The sequence below is a fragment of the Abramis brama genome, assembly GCF_963993115.1.
Source record: "Abramis brama genome assembly, chromosome: 23".
NCBI lineage: Eukaryota > Metazoa > Chordata > Actinopteri > Cypriniformes > Leuciscidae > Abramis > Abramis brama.
The window spans coordinates 19,540,852-19,562,132 of record NC_139985.1 but is presented as its reverse complement, the minus strand read 5'-3'; the positions used below and the strand labels follow the sequence as shown (position 1 = coordinate 19,562,132).

The following is a 21,281-nucleotide window of genomic DNA, read 5'->3' as shown; positions in this document are numbered from 1 at the left end:
AAATATATTATTAAAGTTCATTGTACATGAAATCATGTGGAATCATTTAGATTTTTGCGTCTTCAAAAATCACGTGACTCGATGTCGCGTGACTAAACGCGGAAGCGAGACCAGAGTGGAAACGCTTCCCTCATTAAAAGCTTCTTGGTTGCTGCTCCCAAGTCCTCTCCGCTCTCGAAAATGGTTGTGTAAACAGATGGTCTGTAAGACACGTTTACGTCGCTACCATCGGATAGTTCTGGCGGGATATCATCACGTATCTGAGGCCTTAATTAACCGAAGAGTGTCAGCGTTATACGAGGAGGTGTTTGTCAAAAAGTAAACCGAACATACGGGTTCTTCAGAGGAAGCTCGGCTAATTTGTTAGCTTACCACTATTAGCAGACGTGCTATGTGATATTCCACTTTTCTTTGCTTTTAAACACTCAGCTACATAGTCTGGGACATATTTCACTTCCAAGCCAGAGTAAATATGATTCATTTAGCTGGTGTGAGTTAGCAAGTTTCGTCATTTTGGTTGGGGTGACAGTGGGTGCAGGAGGCCTGAGTCACAATTGCAGGACAAATTGAGCCTAAAACACAATTTAACAGTCTGACATGCTCCTCTGGTCTCACGGTATATAACGTTACACGTGATCCGCAGGGGCGTCGAAGGCATCGAAGCTTTAGTAGTTTGTTAGATCGCTAGGTTATGACATGGTAGGAGTGGAAGCAGCCTTTCCCACCAACATCCTTACAAAATTCAGAATCTGTTGGGGTGTTTTGTGGTGATCTCTGAAGGTCAGTCCAGTTTTGGTGAACCAGGACCATCATCAGTGTGTGCTGATGTTGTGTGACTGGCCTGCTCAACTGGATCTGCGCAAGTTTCTGTCTACCTGACCTCAATTGGTCTTTCTCCTTATCAAGTTACTGAACAACGACCACCATGTCCGACAACCAGGGCAATCTGAACAACAACAACGTCCCACTGAACAACAACAATAACGGTGGGCCGAACCGGATCCGGAACCCCGCGATGAACCAGAACCCCCTGATCAACGTGAGAGACAGACTCTTCCACGCCTTATTCTTTAAGATGGCAGTGACATATGCCAGGCTCTTCCCACCATCCTTCAGACGAATTTTCGAGTTCTTGGTCTTGTTAAAGGTGAGATTTGACATTTTGAATGTGTGTTGAATCTGTTGATCACTTCCAGAAGCCCTAAACACTTTAAGACTGATGTCTTTTTGAATGTTTCTCTGTTCTTACCTGTTGGGATGCTGTGCCAAGCTCACTAAACATCAGGGTGGAGGCTGGTCATCAGCATCATTTATTTGCCAGTTAATTAACCCATGGCTTTTGGGCTTACCTGCCAACTATATCATTCCTGTATATGCAATGTACTTTGAATGTGGCATTAAATCAAAATGGACACTATTTACTTTGCTAATGCATGTTACTGCACTAAATCATCAGTGGACGTGATGATAAACTTTGTAATTTTTCATCAAATGTTATTATTATTATTATTATATAATCTCTGAAATGACTTCACAGAGACAGTCCCCCTTTACCTTTTTGTTCTTGTGTCCTGTATTATTTGAAAATAACCTATTTTACTGTCATAATATGCAGTATTAATGATGTTTCATGTATATTTAATGTGTTACAAATTAAATGCATGTGTATACACTAATGTTCAAAAGTTTGGGGTCGGTAAAATTTCATTTAGCCGAAATGGTGCTCAAGAAACATTTCTTCTTATCAATGTTGAAAAGAGTTGTTCTGATTAATATTTTTATTATAGATATATTTTTATAAAAAGCATTTCTTTTTATCTTTCTATTCATCACAGAACACAAATAAATTTGAGAGATATATATTATATATACACACACACGCGCACACACACACACATATATTATTTATTTATTTGTTTGTGTACTGTGATTAATAGAAAGCTCAAAAGAAATGCTTTTTAACAAAACAAAACTATAATTTATAACATGCGTTCAAGTGCATCTTTTTGGAATAAAACTATTAATTTCTTTTTTTTTTTTTTTGCTGACCCCAAACTTTTTAACATTGTAAATAAATATAAATAAAATGTACAATATTTACTCAATTCACAAATTATTTTAGCTTCACAAAATGTTTAATATCCATTGAAAAGGCTGTCATCAGACTTTGGAACTGACACAAGGTGCCACCACAAGGTTAGTTGGCCAAGCGTCATGGTTATCAGCCAATGCAGATAATCTTAAAACAGATATTGGATGATTAATAAGCATGAAGTGTAGAACAACGTATTTAAAACCCCACAGGAAACTGCAGTAGCCTATCATGATTACTCAATCATAAACTCAGAAATCACTGTAACAGGTGCAACAGGAATTATGGTATTCAAATGTTGTTGGCATGTAGATCTGCTTCATGAATGACCTGTTAAGTTAGTGAGGCACCCGTGTCTCTCAGCTAACCACAAAATATTGTCGCAGTTCATAATCTTGCTAAATTATAAAGCTGTGAAACAATTAGGCCTACTGTACATAAGTTGTAGGAGATTGTTTTGGGCTGACAAATAGGGGAAGTTGGAAGGTGTTTAAACTTTGACATTATCCAACAAAAAGGTTGCATTCATAAATGTATTATTTATCTTATTTGATAAATCTCAATGGTGTTTGACAAACATATAAAAATTTGTGGAATGTTAAAAATTCTAATTAAAGCAATAAATGTATTTATGCATGCAATATTTCCTCAAAATTCACTACAAATATTTGAAAACAGCAAATGTGCATTATCTATTGACACCGTTGGTAGATTCTGGATCTGAGCTAACCCACATTTGCTGTAACATTGCAGTCACAATTAATTGAGCAGATTTTGCCCTACTTTCTGTAAATAAACTAAATATGTTAACATTAGAAATGTCTAGGATATAATAATTTAAATAATCTCAATTTCAGTTTAACTGAAGTATAACAGAACTTTGAAAGGAGTTTTTTTTTTTTTTTTAAATATCATATGCCATCCATGTTATGGAAGTGCTATGTTTAATTCTTCGTTGCCTAAACTGGTTTGTGTGCACATTATAGTTTTTATTGACTTTAATTTCATGTCATTTGATTGGCAGGCATTGTTTATGCTCTTCATCCTGGCCTACATCCACATTGCGTTCTCCCGCTCTCCAATCAACTGCCTGGAGCATGTGCGGGAGAAATGGCCCCGCGATGGCATCCTGCGTGTGGAGATCCAGCGCAACTCCAGCCGCGCACCCATCTTTCTTCAGTTCTACGAGACGGAGGGAATCCAGGGGCTCGTGAAGGAATCGGAGGAGGACGGAAGTGAAACCAGACAGCCAATGTTGCCGGCAGACGCTGAAGAGGAAGAAGAGATGACCATGGAGATGTTTGACAACAGCACAGTACGGGTGAGATTACCAGGAAAACAAGCATTAAAAGGATAAATCACTCAAGAATTGAACATTTATTTGACTCATCGTTCAAAACTAATTTGTTATGTTTTCGGTGAAACAAGAGAAAGGGCCTTCTGGCAGCTCTTTTCTATACAATGAAATATAATAAAAAATTAATATGAAAATAAGAGAGTATAGTATGCAATATACCAAACAGTGAAATAACAGTTATTTCTAATTTAATTCTATATTTATGTTAATTAAAATTATTGGAAGATATTGTAGTTGTAATTTAAATAATATAATATTATGTCACTTTTATTATAATTATTTATGTAGTATTAACTCCAACTATCAATAACTTACAATAAGTTAAATAATTATAGTTAAAATAATATAATATTATATATTATAATTAGGACTGTCAACGTTAACGCATGCACACGTGACTCATTAATGTAATTTATGTCACACAGTTGACTGTTTAAAGTTTGAAATAGGGATGCACCGATCCACATTTTTTCACTTCCGATCCGATCCCGATACCTGAATTTAGATATCGGCCGATACCGATACTATTCCGATACCAGTTTGCTTTAATATTTTTGTTATCATTATTGTTTATTTTATATGATGCTGAAATAAACTTCTCTCAACATGCAAGTATGATATGTATGTAGGCTATGTATGTATGTATGTAAGTTATGCATGCATGTCCCAAAAGGCAACTTGAGGTAAATTATAAAGTCAGAAAAGGAAGTAAAAAAAACAGGAAATACTGTTAACAGGAAAAATCCCATTCTGAAAACAAATATGCAACTTTAAGGGTTTCAAATTGATTGTAATGTCAATATTTATTACATTCACAAAATGTCAAATACTAGAGTCTTGAAATATAAGAAAAGTGTAAACAGCTTACACACACACACACACACACTATCTGAAGGGTGATTCTCGCTCCGATGCAGTAACTCTCTCGATGAATGCTCGATCAACATCAGCATCTTGCGAACAGACGGATTTCACCTCAGACGCGCGTCAATTTCGCACTGGACGCGCGAATGGATTCAAAATATTCAAGCGTCCAACTAGACGCGAATTTGACGCGCTATTCGCGTTTGGTGTGAACGCACAGTAACGTGGTGCTTTTTTAAATGTTTGATTGCGTTCGCTGTGTTGTACGACGCGAGGGAGCTTTAAAGAGCTCTGAATCACGGCTTTGCAAACATTGCATTTAACGTTAGCTGTCTTGCTCTGCGGCGTTTCCAGTGTGAAGTATTTACACAAAGCGGACATGTGGCTAGCCGCAAACTGCGGAACGGATTTCTCTCATAACTCTGTGTCTCATTGAGCCGCGCCTCCGTTCAGGAAATCCATTCCGCAGTTTGCTGCCAGCTAGCAGACTCGCCGGCGGGAATGACTTTTGGAGTCATTTCAGCAGACAACATTAAAGCGCAGACATGACTCATGGATATCGGATATCCGCAGGTTGGATCGGGAAAATCCGATACGTGAATTACGCTGGTATCGGGTCCCGATACCGATACTGGATCGGATCGGCCCCATCCCTAGTTTGAAACTACATTTCTCAGCTGAATAAAGCAAACTAGCGTCTTGCTAATAAAGTTTTAATGGATGAGGATTGTAATCAAGGTAAAAACGATTGCAGTGACGTACAGTAAGCATGCGTCAGTCCGTTATATTGATGCGCAAACAAACCGTTTATGTGCGCTCTCGACTTACTAATCGCAGGCCACAAGAAGTAATTATTTTTTATAATTATATTTATATTATTTATATTAATTTTTTATCACTTTTACTCATGACATGCTAGCTGGCAACAAAGGATTCCATTCATTATGCTAAGCTATCGGCGGCACTGCCAAACTAAAACAATGCATGCACTGAGACAAAAATGTATTTGCCCACCTATCTAAATGTAGGAAAGACGGTGAATAAGCCCTATTTCAAAAAACGGTGGTGTTCCTTTAAGAATGTTCAAATGTATTGTATGAGCCTCTGTTACTTTCGCTGTTCATTCAATTGCTCTATCGTATTTTATCTATCGTTTAATAGCACAGCACATATTTAGAGCTGCTTCAGTAGGGTTCAGTGCAGAGGATTGTGTCAATGGTACAAATGTTTAGATACCAGTAAAATACCACAATTCTCTATTCCAATGTTGGCAAAAACTACTAGCCTAATTAATGTAAATTTAAAACATTATTAAAGACAAGTAAGCAGTCAGTAATAAAATAAGAACAAATAATCAAATTACAAATAGCACAAGTAAATACAATAGAACAAAGAAAAGCTACAAGTGAAATAAACTGTTTTTGGGGGGTTTCAGATAGGTCTAACAGTAGTTTTTAGGTACTTAATTTGAATAAAGTAATCAGATGTAAAAATACTGCATATTCACCACTGTATAAATGAAATATAGATTCATCTTTTTAAAGTTAAAAAAGTTATTCAGTCAAGAGCAGCGAGTGATTACTTTTTTTTTGTAGTTTGATTAACAGTAAAAAAAATATATATATTAGGCTGCTGTCCCTTTAAGACTGAATAATATGTTATATATTACATCTGCTGCTGCTACTACTAATAATAATAATCACTTATTATTTTTGTAAAAAAAATTTGTGAATCATTCCATTTAAAGGGACCCTTATCCAGATCTTTCTGACAGTGCCCTCTCTCTCTCTCTCGGTCTCTCTCTCTCGCACACATGCAGTTTGAGCTGGACATCGAGCCGCGGCTGAATCCATCGATGAGCGGCGGTGTTCCTGGCTCCAGCCTGAATGAATCCCAGGATCTGTCCTTCAGCCAGGCCCCCTCTAAAGGTATGCAGCCGCTGAGGGAGACTGTCTCCGAGATTGAGATGCTAACTCGAGCAGGTAAACATCTCAAATACGCCCCACTCCGTAGCCATCTGGTCCTTCTCCTCTTCCTCCTGTGTGAATTCATTCCCTCTCCTCCCTCCATCCAGTGCAGCCCTCCTCGCTTCCCCTGGTCAGATTTCCTTTCTATTCCCACATTCCTTTATTACCTTACCCTTTTCTAAGGCCACATGTGCTGCGTCACAACCATTGACTGTAGTAAGATATAATATAAGTGTCACTAATTCAGGACAGTACAAATTAGTTATTTTGTGTAATATACACAAAGTTGTTCCAAACCTGTTTGAATTTCTTTCTTCTGTTGAACACAAAGGAACATATTTTGAAGAATGTTTGTAACCAAGCAGTTGTGGGCACCATTGACTTCCATATTATGGAAAAATAATACTATGGAAGTCAATGGTGCCCACAACTGTTTGGTTACAAACATTTTTCAAAATATATTCCTTTGTGTTCAACAGTAAAAGGAATTCATACTGGTTTGGAACAACTTGAGGGTGAATAAATGATGACAGAATTTTCATTTTTTGGGTGAACTATCCATTCAGGACATTTTGCATATTAAATATTTTTCTGTAACTAGAAAAGATTGATGACAATATAATCGGTGTATATATTTTTTTGTTTTAATACAGAAACTTTTATAACATTCTACCATTGGTGTGAAGTGACAGATTTTTAGATTAATGGTAGAACTTCTGAATTCAGTGAAATGTTGTCAGCATTGATCAGTGTTTGTTTTTGTGCAGTGTGGCCCCAAGAAGAGTATATTGTGGAATATTCTCTGGAATATGGTTTCCTTCGGCTGTCCCAGGCCACACGTCAGCGACTCAACATCCCTGTTATGGTGGTGACCCTGGGTGAGTACATCACACCTTCCAGGACATCAACAGAAAACCTGCCCATACCCACAATCCTCTTGTCCCACAAAATAGAATATTATTGGTAATGTTCACCCACAAAATTTAAATTGTAGTTGTTTACTGACCTTCATGCTGTTTGAGGGATACTAGTCCACCCAAAAATTTCTAGGGGTGCCCCCGACAAAAGATTTTTCTAGTCGACTAGTAGTCATTAATTTAAACGATTAGTCGACTAATCACGTTTATATTATCAATTGACTTCCATTGTGTGGACAAAAAATACAGTGGAAGTCAATGGGAACTGAGCATTCTTCAAAACATCATATTTTGTGTTCTGCTTTAGAAAGTAAGCCATACATGTTTGGAACAACATGAGGGTAAGTAAATGATGCTCAAATTGTTTTGTTTTTTGTTTGTTTTTTTTCCACTGGACTATCCCTTTAACACCCCCAGTCCTCATTGCATTTCATAGTATTGAATAGGGCTGCAGGATATTCTTCAGAAAGTCACTTTTGTTTTTCATGGAAAGGTCATACAAGTTTTCAATGATATGAGATTGAGTAAAAAAAATACCATAACAATTTTATTTTTTGGTGAACTGTTCCAATAAGACAAACATACAGGCGTTGGACAATGAAACTGAAACACCTGGTTTTAGACCACAATAATTTATTAGTATGGTGTTGGGCCTCCTTTTGCAGCCAATACAGCATTAATTCGTCTTGGGAATGACAGATAGGATTATGAGCCATTAGGGGTGTGACGGTTAGTATATAACCGTGAGACCGACGGTTATAGTTGAACACCGTCATTAGAACTCTATAACCGCCAAAACCGTGTTATTAAAATATTTTTTACAAACATTTTTTATCATAGAGAATGTTTAAATACTAAATAAAAACAATTGTTAACAGTCTTTGTTATTAATGGTCTACGTCGTTTCCAACTGTATTTGATTCTTTGCCAAGTACCCCTTGACCGACCGCCAATTATTTGAGATAGAAATAAAAGCTATGATATAGCCTAGTGATGTGCCATCATTATGAGATTTATTAAACAAATGAAAAACATTTGCAATAACAAACATTAGCAATGAACATTTGCAATCGGGAGACATGGTTTTTACCACTTAATGAAGTTTTGTTTTGTAAATCGTCAGACATGATTTTTACCACTTCATCAAGTTTTGCTTTGTAGAAAGCTTTTCTTTAAAGCGAATTTCTTTTTGTACAAATTGTATCTTAATTTTAATAAATGTTTCATCAACCAATTACATGTATTTAATAAATAATTAGCAAATATAGGAGACAATATAATAACCGTGGAGGCTGCGATGCGCCGCGTTCACTTGCATTGCATTGTGAACTAGAGCGCATCTCATCGTAAATGAATGAAACTCAGCGTAGGCCTATGCCTCATACATTAGCATTAAATATCTTTGCTGCATCCTTTCTAGAACAGACAAGGGCTTTCTTGCGGCTCGCATCAGCAGAGCATTGCATCGTCCATAGACCGCAAAACAATCAGCGGATGGCGGGCGGGTGCGGCTTTGAAATCTGGTCAAAAAACGTTGGTGCGGATGATGAGTTTTGTGATGCGGTTGCGGATGAACTAATACCCCATCCGCGTATCTCTATTGATAACAACATTGAACACTACACAAATATTAATTTTATTCAAACTAAGTTGTCCTATAACAGACGAACGTCACAAACCACAGCCCAAGATTGTCCACAGCCCAAGATTTGCACTGTTTGCACCAATAAAACCAACATTTGGCATTGGCACGAGTGACCAAAGGTTTGACTATAGCAGCTCGACCATGAAAAGTCTCTGTGGAGCTTCAGACGAACAGTTTTGGTTGAAACAGGAGAGTTGATTTCCGCATTTAATTCTGCAGTGAGTTGGGCAGTTGTGGTTTTATGTTTTTTTTGATACAATCAGGGTTAGTACCTTGATATCCCCTCCAGACAGATTCCTGTTGCGTCAACAGTTACTCCTGTTGGATGTGGTTCGTCCTATGTGGTGTTATGCCATCATTACCCTGGATACCATAGCTTTCGATACACCGCAAAGACTTGCTGTCCATGTTACAGATCAGCCAGCAAGACGCACACTAAAACTTTATCCTCTTTTGAACTCTGATATGTCTCCCATTATGTTGTGTGGATTGCTATTGCTCTGCTGATTCAGCCTTCAAACTTCTGCAGTTTTATTGTCCAACCCCTGTATTTAACTTTTTTTTTAAGAAATGCGTTGTGTCAGTTAGTACTGTTGTGTAGTAACCATAATCGCTCTTGGTCTGTCTGCAGACCCCATGAAGGATCAGTGCTTTGGAGATGGTTTCAGTCGCTTCCTCCTAGACGAATGCCTGGGTTATGATGATATCCTGATGTCCAGTGTGAAGGCTTTAGCAGAGAATGAGGAAAACAAAGGTAAATTAGAAGTTCTCTCTCTCCAAAAAAATTTTTTTGATGATGTTGATGATGATGGTATAACTATGACATGAGAATGTGATTTGCTTGTTTTTAGGGTTCTTGAGAAACGTGGTCTCTGGAGAACACTACCGTTTTGTCAGTATGTGGATGGCTCGTACCTCGTACCTAGCAGCCTTTGTAATCATGGTTATCTTTGTGAGTACTTTTACTTTACTTCCTCTGCACTACAGACTAGAGTGCTTGTTAGTGATTGGATTGTAGGTGTGATATCATCACATTAGTTCAGTTTGTGCATTTAGGCAATTAGTCGTCAATGTAATCATTCCCATGACTTTTTGTAAGTGGATCATTTGGTGAAATTTTAACAATGTTCTAGTTAACTTTTTTTCTCCACGCAATTACATTGAATGCTACAAAGTGGCCCACGCGCAATATTCCAAATTTTCTGTTATGTCATTGCTTTAAGTTAGAAGCTTGTGATATAATAAGTACTCAGTTTGGGGAAAGAATGATTAATTCACAAATTTGCAGTACCGTAAATAACCTAAATTTTGTTTTTCATTTGACTCACATGAACATATGACTTCAGAAAACGCTGCATATGTTGCACAAGTCACATGGACAACTTTCAACATGAAATGTTTTGAATGCTTTTTTGGAGCTTGATAGCCCTGGGTTATGATTCACTTTCTTAAAAAATTTACTTTTTTGGGATTCATTAAATAAGAAAGTCATATTGGTGAGTAAACGATGACAGACCTGTCATTTTTGTGTGAACTATCCTTTTGAGTCAGTTGGACCATGGAGTGATGCTAATACGACACTGAATAAAATGCAAAATTCCATCATCCACAAGTCTTTTTTTTCTCTCTTTCAGACTCTGTCCGTTTCCATGCTGCTGCGGTACTCACACCACCAGATTTTTGTCTTTATAGGTAGGCTCCCATCAGCCTCTCAGATCTTTACCACTGCATCAGCATCTGTGATCATGTTCCAAGACGAAGTTCATAAATAGCAAATTTTTAAAAGGTCCATCTCTCTGATTTCCTCTGTCTCAGTGGACCTTCTCCAGATGTTGGAGATGAACATGACCATTGCCTTCCCTGCCGCCCCTCTTCTCACTGTCATCCTAGCTCTTGTGGGTAGGTAGAGATCACTGCTGGGGTTTTGGAAAGATGTTCTCTTTGTGTCTCCTATCAACTTGATGCCCAATCTGTTAATTTATTGACATTTATTTCTTATCAAAACATTTTATGAAGGTTGTTTGAACTTAAATGCCTCTTTTTGATCCTGTCTGTAGGGATGGAGGCCATCATGTCTGAGTTTTTCAATGACACAACCACTGCCTTCTACATCATCCTCATTGTTTGGTTGGCGGACCAATATGATGCCATCTGCTGTCACACCAACACAAGCAAGCGCCACTGGCTTAGGTATGTTACCTCACCAACACAGGTAAATGCCAATGGCTCAGACTCTTCTGATGTTTTACATTTGTTTTGCATTTACATTTATGCATGTGGCAGACGCTTTTATACAAAGCGTCTTGTATTGCATTGAAGAGAAACATTTTATCAGTTCATGCATTCCCTGGGCAAGGGACCGTGGCAATGCTAGCTCCATTCTCTACTGTTTGAGCTAAGGAAAGCTGCAGACGTTTTACAGCTTGATTAGTTTCACACAGACTTGAATTCATTGTGCTTAGTAGGGCCTTATAAACTTCTGTTTTATTTTTGCCCAAATTTCATTAAACTTTTTTCAAAATCAACCTTTTTTTTCTTTTCTTTTTTTCCGATTTAATTGTTGAATTAAATGTGATAAAAATCATGTCTAATTAATTGAAATCATTAAACTTATACAATTTAACAACAATTTATTAAAAGTTAAACAAAAAAATAAAAAAAATTTTAGGACCCTATGAATACGAAGTTCAGTTTTATTTTTCCCAAATTGTGTTCGTTTTTATTTGTATTTTTTTTATTCAATTTTATTAATCAAAAAGAATGTCTAATTAATTGAATTCATACAACTTAAACAACTTAATTCATACAATTCTTTTTTTTAACAGTAATAGGGCACTATGAAGCGTTTACTTTTTTTGTTTTTAAGAGGAAATTCTGTTGATTTATGATTTAATACAAATTGATCAAAAACAGATCAAATGACAGGGTTCCCGCGGGGTCTTAAAAAGTCTTAAAAAGTCTAAAATTCTGAACTTTAAATTTAAGGCCTTAAAAAGTCTTCAAAACGGCCAGATTTTCATCCGCGGTCTTAAATTTCATTTAGTCAGGTCTTAAAAAGGGTTTACCCTCGTTTATTTCCAGGAACGCTGGCCGCAGAAAGTTATTACAAAGTAGCAAAAAAGTATCGAGTCGTAGCCTACGAAGCGGAGCTCTAGTGCTGGGGTCTCCAACACGTCGCTCGCGGCCTGACTGGAGGTCGCTCGCCAAGAGGCCGTTCACATATCGCGTCTTTTGCGCGCTCAAGTTCGTTCAAATGTAGGCGCGCGGTAAGCGTGCTCATAATAGAAGCGACTCGCTCGTTTTTTCCAGGCGCTGTCTGAAAGCTCAGTCAACAGGAAGGATGGGGGTGCACCCAAACACTACGGGTGTTTTTCTCTTCTCGGTAAATAAATCTTGTAGCAGAGCTACAGCAAGCGTTTCTCGGTGGTGGAAATCTATTAGCCACTAAAACTTCTTTGTCGTTGTGGAGAGCGCAGGGCATGGTTGCATAGCAACGACAGACGCCACGGGAAAATTGGACCTAATTTTACTATTAATAGTAAAAGATAAGCTAAAGTGCATTGTAAATGTCAGTAATTTATCTTTTTGGACTCATTCTTTTTATAAAAAAATATTTTAAAGTCTGAAATATGTGAGGTTCTGAAAAAGTGCATATTGATGCTAAATTTATTTGTTATTAGCTGGTTTTAGACATAAAACTTGGTGAATTGATTTCATCGTGTAGTATTAATACTTTTTGAACAGGATTCTGTGATTACCATGATCATTTTTGTCACTATAATCATGAAATTAAATGTTCATGCCATTTCATCTCTAGTTATGATCAACTAAAATCAACTAATTATGTGTTTTTTACAGTATAATATGCAAAGTACAATTTTCTATAAAAAAATTTATATCTGATTCTGTTCTTTTCTCTGACACGCGTTGTTGGGTGTGGAAGGTTACTAATGTGATTTATCTGTAAATTAAATTAATGCTTTTTCAATTACTGAATTCATTGAAATAAAATGAATTCTTTGATTTGAATATTTATTTGGTAATACGTCGTGTAGGTCTTAAATTTCAATCTTTATGGTCTTAAAATGTCTTAAAAAGGTCTTAAATTTGACTTACTGAAACCTGCAAGAACCCTGAAATGAAGGCATAACACATTTTAAAAAGATTATATAAATTTGTAATGTAATCAAATGAAAATTAAACAATGCCTTTTTTGGCAAACAAAATGCTGTACAACAGTGGTTCACTGTTCAAATTAAAACATGGAAGAAAAATTGTGTGTTTATTCCTTAAAGTTTTCTTAATTTTATTTTTATTATATAATTACTTTGAGAGGTACATTCTACTGTACAATAGCAATATACATTGTGCTCCAAATTATAATGCAAGTGACACATTACTGTGATTTCACTACAATACACATTCAGATTTTAGATTTTTAAAGAAATTGTTTGTTTTATTTCTAATATCTTTTTAGATAACTGGTATCAAGCTCAGACAGGTTTGTTAAATAGTTTGCCGGGTCTCCTTGGGTAAATGGAAAACCTTCTTAAAGAGGTTGTTCCACATTATTAAGCAAGTCACCGTTCTCATGCAACATGGGGAGGAAGATCTTTCTGAAGTTGAAAAGCATGAAATGCTTCAATGTTTTGTAAAAGGCATGAAAACAACTGATAAAACTGAATAGAGATTGTCGAACTATCAAAGGATTTGTCAGTGATTTAGAGCACAGAACTCGGTCAGTTAAAGACTTAAGGAAAGTTTCTGTCTAATTAATTGTGTTAATAGGGCAGCTATTTAAAAAAACCCACTGTTGAGCAGGAAACGGGTATTTGAAGCCATTGGTGTCTCTGGAGTCCCAAGAACCTCTCCATGCAGGCTGGCAGTTGTGTATAAAGTTGCATTTCAGCCACCCCTGACCAAAGCTCACAAAGAGAAACATTTACATTGGGTTTTGAATAGGGGTGTGCACGAATATTCAATCTGTAATTATTATTCGAATTTTGCTTCATATGCTGCTTTGCTGTCCCATTGAAATCCTAAGTACGCAAACTGTAACTCACAGTTATAACTGAATACACTGGGTGGCGCTGTGGAGCTTGTTAAGTTGATTATATTTGATCACAGAATGTCTTCATCTGCCTCTAGGCACAGCAAAGTATGGAATTACATTGATCAAAATGATTACTTTTGATCAAATGGATCAACATATAAATATCACCACCATGAAATCATGAAATCCAAACTCTAGTCGAATGAGGAAAGACAGCTGTCCATCACTGCATTCACGAGTAGATAATATGATAGTAAAATGATCTCGAGACATATGCTTCCTTTAAGTTTCGACGGGGGAGACTGGTTTAAGAACAGAAAACACAAAGCGCTGTAAGAAACTTTGCTTAGCACACTGTTATCTTGGTGTCCCTTCAACGTCTGTCAGCGGAGCGCATTTTCTCTGCACCCGGCCTTATTGTTTTCAGGCTGAGGAGCCAACTTTCATCTGAGCATGTGGATATTCTTCTTTTGTTCTCAACATGAACATGTGAAACAATATAAACACGATAACCATATGCTGACTCAAGTGTATATGTACGTTCTGCACAATAACTGCCGCAGTCTGCTTTATTAGCTTTTATTTTATTTCCTTTCACACTGCTTCAGCGTAAATGCTTTTGTTCTATTTTTTTTTTGTTTACACACAGTTTAATGTTTTCAACTAAAAGAAAATCTCAAGATATAATGTAAGCTTGTGTGTATTTACTGATCATAAGCTTGTGCAGAAATGGTGACAAAAATGTAATGATTAAAAAATAAAGTTTTTCTTGTTAAACCTATGTATGAATGTATGATGATTTTAAAATAGTTTTAATCATTGACTAATGCCGTACTACAATGGATGGTCTAGATCAGGGATGAAGTTTAAACTGCAGGACAGTGGCAATTTAGGATCGACGTTTCCTATCCCTGGTCTAAATAGATGGATTTCTGGATGGTTGGTTTATAGCCACCCCGTTCCAACAATCAGCAAGGGTGATGATTTGGGCTGGAATATTAGGAAGTGAGATGGGGGTGTCAAAATGACTTCTGCAATATAGGTATGTGGAGTTTATAACTGACCATTTTCTGCTATGGTATAAAAAGAAGAATAGTGCCTTCTGAAATAAAAGGATTTTCATGCAGGACAAAGCACTATCCCATGCTGCAAAAAACACCAAAGCAATAACACTGTTTAAAAATGTGTTTCTACACCCACTGTAGACGTTTCTCTTTGTGAGATTTGGTTAGGGGTGGTTAAAGCCGCTCCAGTGGCTTTAAATAGCTGCTTGCTGCTCAACAGTGGCTTTTTTTTCTTCTTCTTTTTTATAGCTGCCCTTTTAATACAATTCATTTGTTTTGCAGAAAGTTTCCTTAAGTCTTTATCTGACCGAGTTCTGCTGTGCTCTAAATCACTCACAAATCTTTTGATAGTTCGATAATCTCTGTTCAGATTTCACAAAATATTAGTTTTTATGCCTTTTGTGAGACATTGCACTATTTCATGCTTTTCATCTTCAGAAAGATCTTTCTTCATTCCCATGTTGCATGAGAACGGTGATTTCCTTAATAATGTGGAACAACCTCTCAAAGTAGGTTTTCCATTTACCCAAGAAGACCTGGCAAACTGTTTAACTGACCTGTCTGAGATTGATACCAGTTATCTAACAAGATATGAGAAATAAAACAAACAAACACTTTCTCTGAAAAACTAAAATCTGAATGTTCATTGCACTGAAATTCTACTGATATGTCACTTGCATAATAATTTTGAACAGTGTATTTCTGTCATTTTATTTTGATGGGATGTCGTGAAGACCTTTTTTTTTCTTTATTTTTTTCTGAAATTAAATGAGACATGCACACTTTATATTTTAAGTCTTTTCAATTTAATATTCTCAGACAGTAGTGCAAATCATGATTTAATTAAGTGTACAGTCCTACTTTTGATTTATGCATCCAAAATCTGCCATTTTTATGACTGGATTACGCAATTTTGTCTTTGTTTTCATTAACGTGGAAATCATAGGGCCCTAGTTTTGTAAACAAAGATATTTGGAAATTAAGCCACCTTTCCACTATCTCCAGCATTCACATACGCTCCATGCTCTACACCAGGGATAGGCAACTCCGGTCCTGGAGGGCCACTGTCCTGCAGAGTTTAGCTCCAACCCCAATTAAACACACCTGAACAAGGCAATCAGTGTTTTCAGGATTACTAGATAGATACAGGCAGGTGAGTTTTTATCAGGGCTGAAGCTAAACTCTGCAGGACAGTGGCCCTCCAGGACCGGAGTTGCCTATCCCTGCTCTACACAGTTCCCGTACTACTATCCTTTGGAAATGGTATAGATAGGGAAATGGCGACTGTAGGTTGACTCTACTTGGATCAGCCTATTAAAAACTGAACTTAAGTGGTGTATATTATCTCTGTTCCAAATCTTAGTGAGCTGCCTACCTATACAGCATCATAGGTATGCAGCTGATAAGTAAGACAAGTTAGCTTTTTTGTTTGATTAATATAATTATCTGAATTGTTCTTTGGCATAAACTACAGTAGTCAACATTTTGGTCAAAGAATTCTCAAAGAGGTCCCATTCTCTTTGACCAATGAACTTCTATGACTGCTGGACAAGGATTTTAAGGACAATAATTCTGGTGTACAGTGGTCAACATTTGAAGTGGATCAAAACCTCTCATCAAAGTTATACATGAATTTTTAACAATACCTGTTCTTGTCTTAGGACAACTTTGAACTTTTTTGATCCACTTCAAAGGTTGACTACTGTACACCAGAAATATTGTCCTTAAAATCCTTGTCCGGTAGTCATAGAAGTTCATTGGTTGAAGAGAATGGGACCAAATTCTTAATGCCTGCCTTGAAGTATCATGTTGTTAACTTAAGCGGATAGAGGGTGATGTTAGAGTCGCAATGTAAGGAATATTGTTTCCGGGTCCACGTCTCTACTGTCCAAGCATAAAAAGAGGTTTATGAGCACTTTTTATTAATATCACACATTTAAGCTGAACATTTAAAACCTCATCTAAAGCATCTTTTGTGCTGTTTTTCAGGTTTTTTTATCTGTATCACTTTGCCTTCTATGCGTATCATTACCGCTTTAATGGCCAGTACAGCAGCTTGGCTCTGGTCACTTCCTGGCTCTTCATTCAGGTATCGTATTTCAGATTTATTTATTTTTTTATGTAATTGGGACATCTGTGGATTTGTATGGAATTGTTTGTTGCTCATGGGCTTTTTCGTTTTCGTCTTCCACAGCACTCAATGATCTATTTTTTCCACCACTATGAGCTGCCGGCCATCCTGCAACAGATCCGGATCCAGGAGATGCTGCTTCAGAACCAGCAGGTGGGCCAAGGAAACCAAACTGCATTGCAGGACAATCTTAACAACAACACTAGCAATGCTGCGCCCGCCGGCCAGGGTAACGCAGCTGCTAATGCGAACGTTAACGGTCAGGACCGGCAAGCCGCTCAGGAACAACCTCAGCTTGAAACCCACAACGGATTGGTGGTAAATCCCGGTCTGCCCATCGACCCATCCAGTTCCGACCTCGACTGGATGGCTGAGATTGCCATTGGCCCAGACGTTCTGTCCGTTACACACCTGGGCGAGACTCTTTTGGAGCCGGGAGGGATCCAGCAGCCAATGTCGTCCGGGACAGGTGTAACAGAGCTGTATAGTCTTAGCACAGCAGGAGAGAACCAAGACGGAAACATTAGCGCAGCCAATGCTCCTGCGGTTGACATGAAGGACCGGGGTTGCGCTCAGAGTCTGGGGCCCCCTTGTGGTGGAGGTGGGCAGGTGGAATCTGAAACGAATCCCACTTCCTCCCCAATGACCTCACACACAGACTGCAAAGTTGCAGAAATGCGCACGGGTGCCACAGACTGGGACGACAAGGCAAAGAACAAAAGCGAGAGCTCGGACTCCCACTCCGCCCCGGCTTGAGTTGCGCACTCGGTCTCCCCCATTCGGAACAAATGAATCCACGCTCTGCAGTCGCCACCCCTCTCTGTAAATTAATCCAGAAGGCATCAAGAGGAGAAGCTGTGATGGAGCTTTATTTAATTACATCCTGGAAACCTCCAACGTGAACATGAGGAGGGCAGAGGCAGACTTCCGCCATCTAGTCATATTCTTAAGAGTAAATACGCAGTGAATTGTCAAAATGATGCCATGTTGTGAGGGTGTGATCATTTGGAGACTTTACATGTGAATATTTTTTTCTTTCTTTTTTTTTTTTTTTTAGATGATTGGAGCTTTTAAAATGAAGTATTCAGTTTGAAATGTGATGTATCGCTCAATTATGGTACTTTTTGTGGCTCCTGATTATGGAGCTACAGGTGTCAGCAGGCAATCTTGCTTTAAATCCAAATACACATCACACTTTGCACATCTTGTGCGAGGGTTATTTTGGCTCTCTTTCCATTCCTCTAATGATAACATTAACGCTGCGTACTTACAGCAGTGAAAATTCATTTAGAATGACGTTTTGGTCCCTACTACTTTCGTTCACTACAGCAAGCCACCAAAATGTTCCTTATCTAGCTCATGCCGGTGTGTTCAGGTATGCTATTATCATATGCATGGAGCAGTTTGACCAATGAATTTGATGCTATTCATGGTCAGAGTGCTCTGATGTTGATATATAGGTTGGACTGCCAGTCAAAGAAGTGGACAGGTGACGGCAGAATCCGCAGAATAAGTCCTCCTTCAACATGATCCTATTTGAAAACTGTCATGGGGTCATTTCTGTGTTTTCTAATCCTCATCAAGAGACATTTGTTCTTGTGGTTAGTTTAGCAGACGTTTTCGTCTTTTGCACGATCTCATCAGTCTTTGGTTTTTCTTCAGGTCAAGTCTGGCTTTGAGAGAGCGGGTGTATAGATTATTGCCTTATGCTTCTAAAACCGAACATTAACCTTGTATTTCCAACTTTAGGAAGTACATTGGTGTCGATAGCCTTACCAGAGGCTTCAAAGCCAGTAGAGAAAAAAAGTCATGGGACAGGACAACTGAAGCAAGAGTGAACTTGTCGTTACTTGTAACAGATATTATTTAGAATCAGACGTAAGCAGTGAATGTCAGACTGTTAAATTCACAGCTTTGCGGCCCTTCAGCTAAAGTCACTGATCCAGAAGTCCATTGTCTTTTCATATTATGCTTTTGTAGTGGTTTGTCCATGTGTTTGACTTGAGAAGATCGGTGGCTGTCCAATGACAGGACAAGTTTATCTACATGACCATGTGTAAAATCTTTACTAAAAGTAAGAGAACAAATAAAGAAATATCTTCTTGTCTGTTGTGACATAGGACTGTGGACGGGGGAAGGTCATTTAAAGGCTATGCAACAATATGGCAGGCTTCCAGGCTCTGGACTTTTTTTTTTTTTTTTTTTGATTCAAATTGTGCAATATTTTGTGAGGCTCAGATCCATAAAGGATTCCAGGTCTAAAAGAGTGATTGATGGTTTTCTGATCAGTTCCTCATTATTATATATTTTTTTCCTGTGCCTATTTGCCATTGTCAGAGGAAGCGGATGATTGTAGTGTTTAGATTGTGTAGGATGTCTAGACAGAATCTGGAATGAAAAATTCTCAGTTCTGTGATAAACTCGATTCCATGTCATTCAAATGTATTTAACTGTAATGTTTAAAAAAACTGCATAAAGAGACAAAATTAATTTCCATTTTGAACCTTTTGTTTGTGGTTATTTTTTATATCTTTCAGGCATATTCTATGAATAGGGTACATATTAATTGTTTTAAACACAAATTGTCTGTACCTGCTGGAGGTCTTAACTCCATAAAAATTAATTGTTGGATCAGGAAAAAATCAAACCATTTAAAATATTTATTAACAATATTTATTCAAATATTTATTGTTACTGCATATTGAAATAACTACTGTTACTGCAGCAACCTCATTTTGACATTTTCCACGACATGGTGAGAAGACGAGTTTAAATAAGGATACTATACATATTTTAGCATCAACTAAATTTCATCAGTAAATACAAACCAACATTTGACTTTTATTTTAGGCTTTTTATTTTATTTTTGTAACCTATTCATGGAAAGTACCTTGCTTCTTTGCTTAAGAAACTGCAACATAATGCTAAAATCTCACACAGAAAGTGTCATGCGATGTATTTTTCAAAGTTGCGTTTCTGTATCATATACTTGAAAGGTATTGTAACATTGCACAAATAAAACTAAATTTTCAAATAATGGGAAATTTTACAAACCAACATTTGACTTCAGTTGAAGTTTTTAATTTAGGCTTTTAAATTTGCATCTCAGTTACCTCCATTTTAAAGAGGTGTGTCCCAGTACTTTTGTCCATTTAGTGTGTGTGTGTGTGTATATATATATATATATATATATATATATATCATGCACACACACACTAAATGGACAAAAGTACTGGGACACACCTCTTCATTATTGAATTCAGGTTTTTCATTCAGACCCATTGCCAAGGGTGTAAAATCAAGCTTCTAGTCATGGAAACTACATGTACAAAAATCTGTGAAAAAAATGGGTCGTTCTGAGGAGCTCAGTGAATTCAAGCATGGTACTGTGATAGGATGTCGCCTTTGCAATAAATCAGTTAACAAAATTTCATCCCTGTTAGATATTCCACGGACAACTGTAAGTGGTTTTATCGGAAAGTGTAAGTGTTTAGGAACAGCAGCAACTTAGCTTTGAAGCAGAAGATCACGTAAGGCTCACTAACTACCAGTGAAGGGAAATCTGAATGCTTCAGCATACCAAGACATTTTGGACAATGCTAGGCTTCTAACTTTGTGGGAACAGTCTGGAGAAGGCCATTTTCTATTCCAGCATGACTGTGCCCCATTGCACAAACCAAGGTCCATAAAGCCATGGTTGGATGAGTTTGGTGTGGAAGAACTTGACTGGCCCGAAGAGAGCCCTGACCTAAATCTCACTGAACACCTTTAGGATGAACTGGAATGGAGATTGCAAGCCCCACAAATGTTCTACTGGATAAATGGGCAAAAAATTCCCACAGAAACACTAAAAATCTAATGCAAAGCCTTCCCAGAAGAGTGGAAGCTGTTATAGCTATAGGGGGGACACTAACAGTTTACAGGCAGTAGACAATTAAGTGAAGTGAAGTGACATGACATGAAGGCTAAGTATGGTAAACCATACTCAGAATTTGTCCTCTGCATTTAACCCATCCACATTATTGCACACACACCCGGAGCAGCCATTCGCTGCGGCACCTGGGGAGCCCAATTTGGGGTTAGGAACCTTGATCAGGGGCAGCACAGTTGTGGGTATTGAGGGTGGGAGAGAGCGCTGTTCATTCAGCTCGATGGTGTTTTAAGCCCCCAATGGCTCCTTAGAGGCAGCTA

At 37.6% G+C, this 21,281-nt stretch overlaps 1 protein-coding gene across 2 annotated transcripts; it reads left to right on the top strand.

The window, feature by feature from the left end:
• Positions 1–121: 121 nt before the first annotated feature.
• On the top strand, positions 122–19,593 carry tmem259 (transmembrane protein 259). 2 transcript variants are annotated; one of them, XM_084100772.1, is made up of 11 exons: positions 122–1,147; positions 3,117–3,413; positions 6,133–6,241; positions 7,048–7,158; positions 9,474–9,596; positions 9,694–9,794; positions 10,477–10,534; positions 10,658–10,741; positions 10,900–11,032; positions 16,949–17,048; positions 17,154–19,593. In XM_084100772.1, exons 1-11 carry the CDS (start codon positions 926–928, stop codon positions 17,844–17,846), a joined length of 2,031 nt encoding a protein of 676 aa, XP_083956898.1. In that variant the 5' UTR covers positions 122–925; the 3' UTR covers positions 17,847–19,593. The 2 variants fall into 2 exon arrangements, with proteins under 2 accessions (XP_083956898.1, XP_083956897.1); XM_084100771.1 differs by having other exon boundaries at positions 127–1,147; positions 6,133–6,295.
• Positions 19,594–21,281: the final 1,688 nt, after the last annotated feature.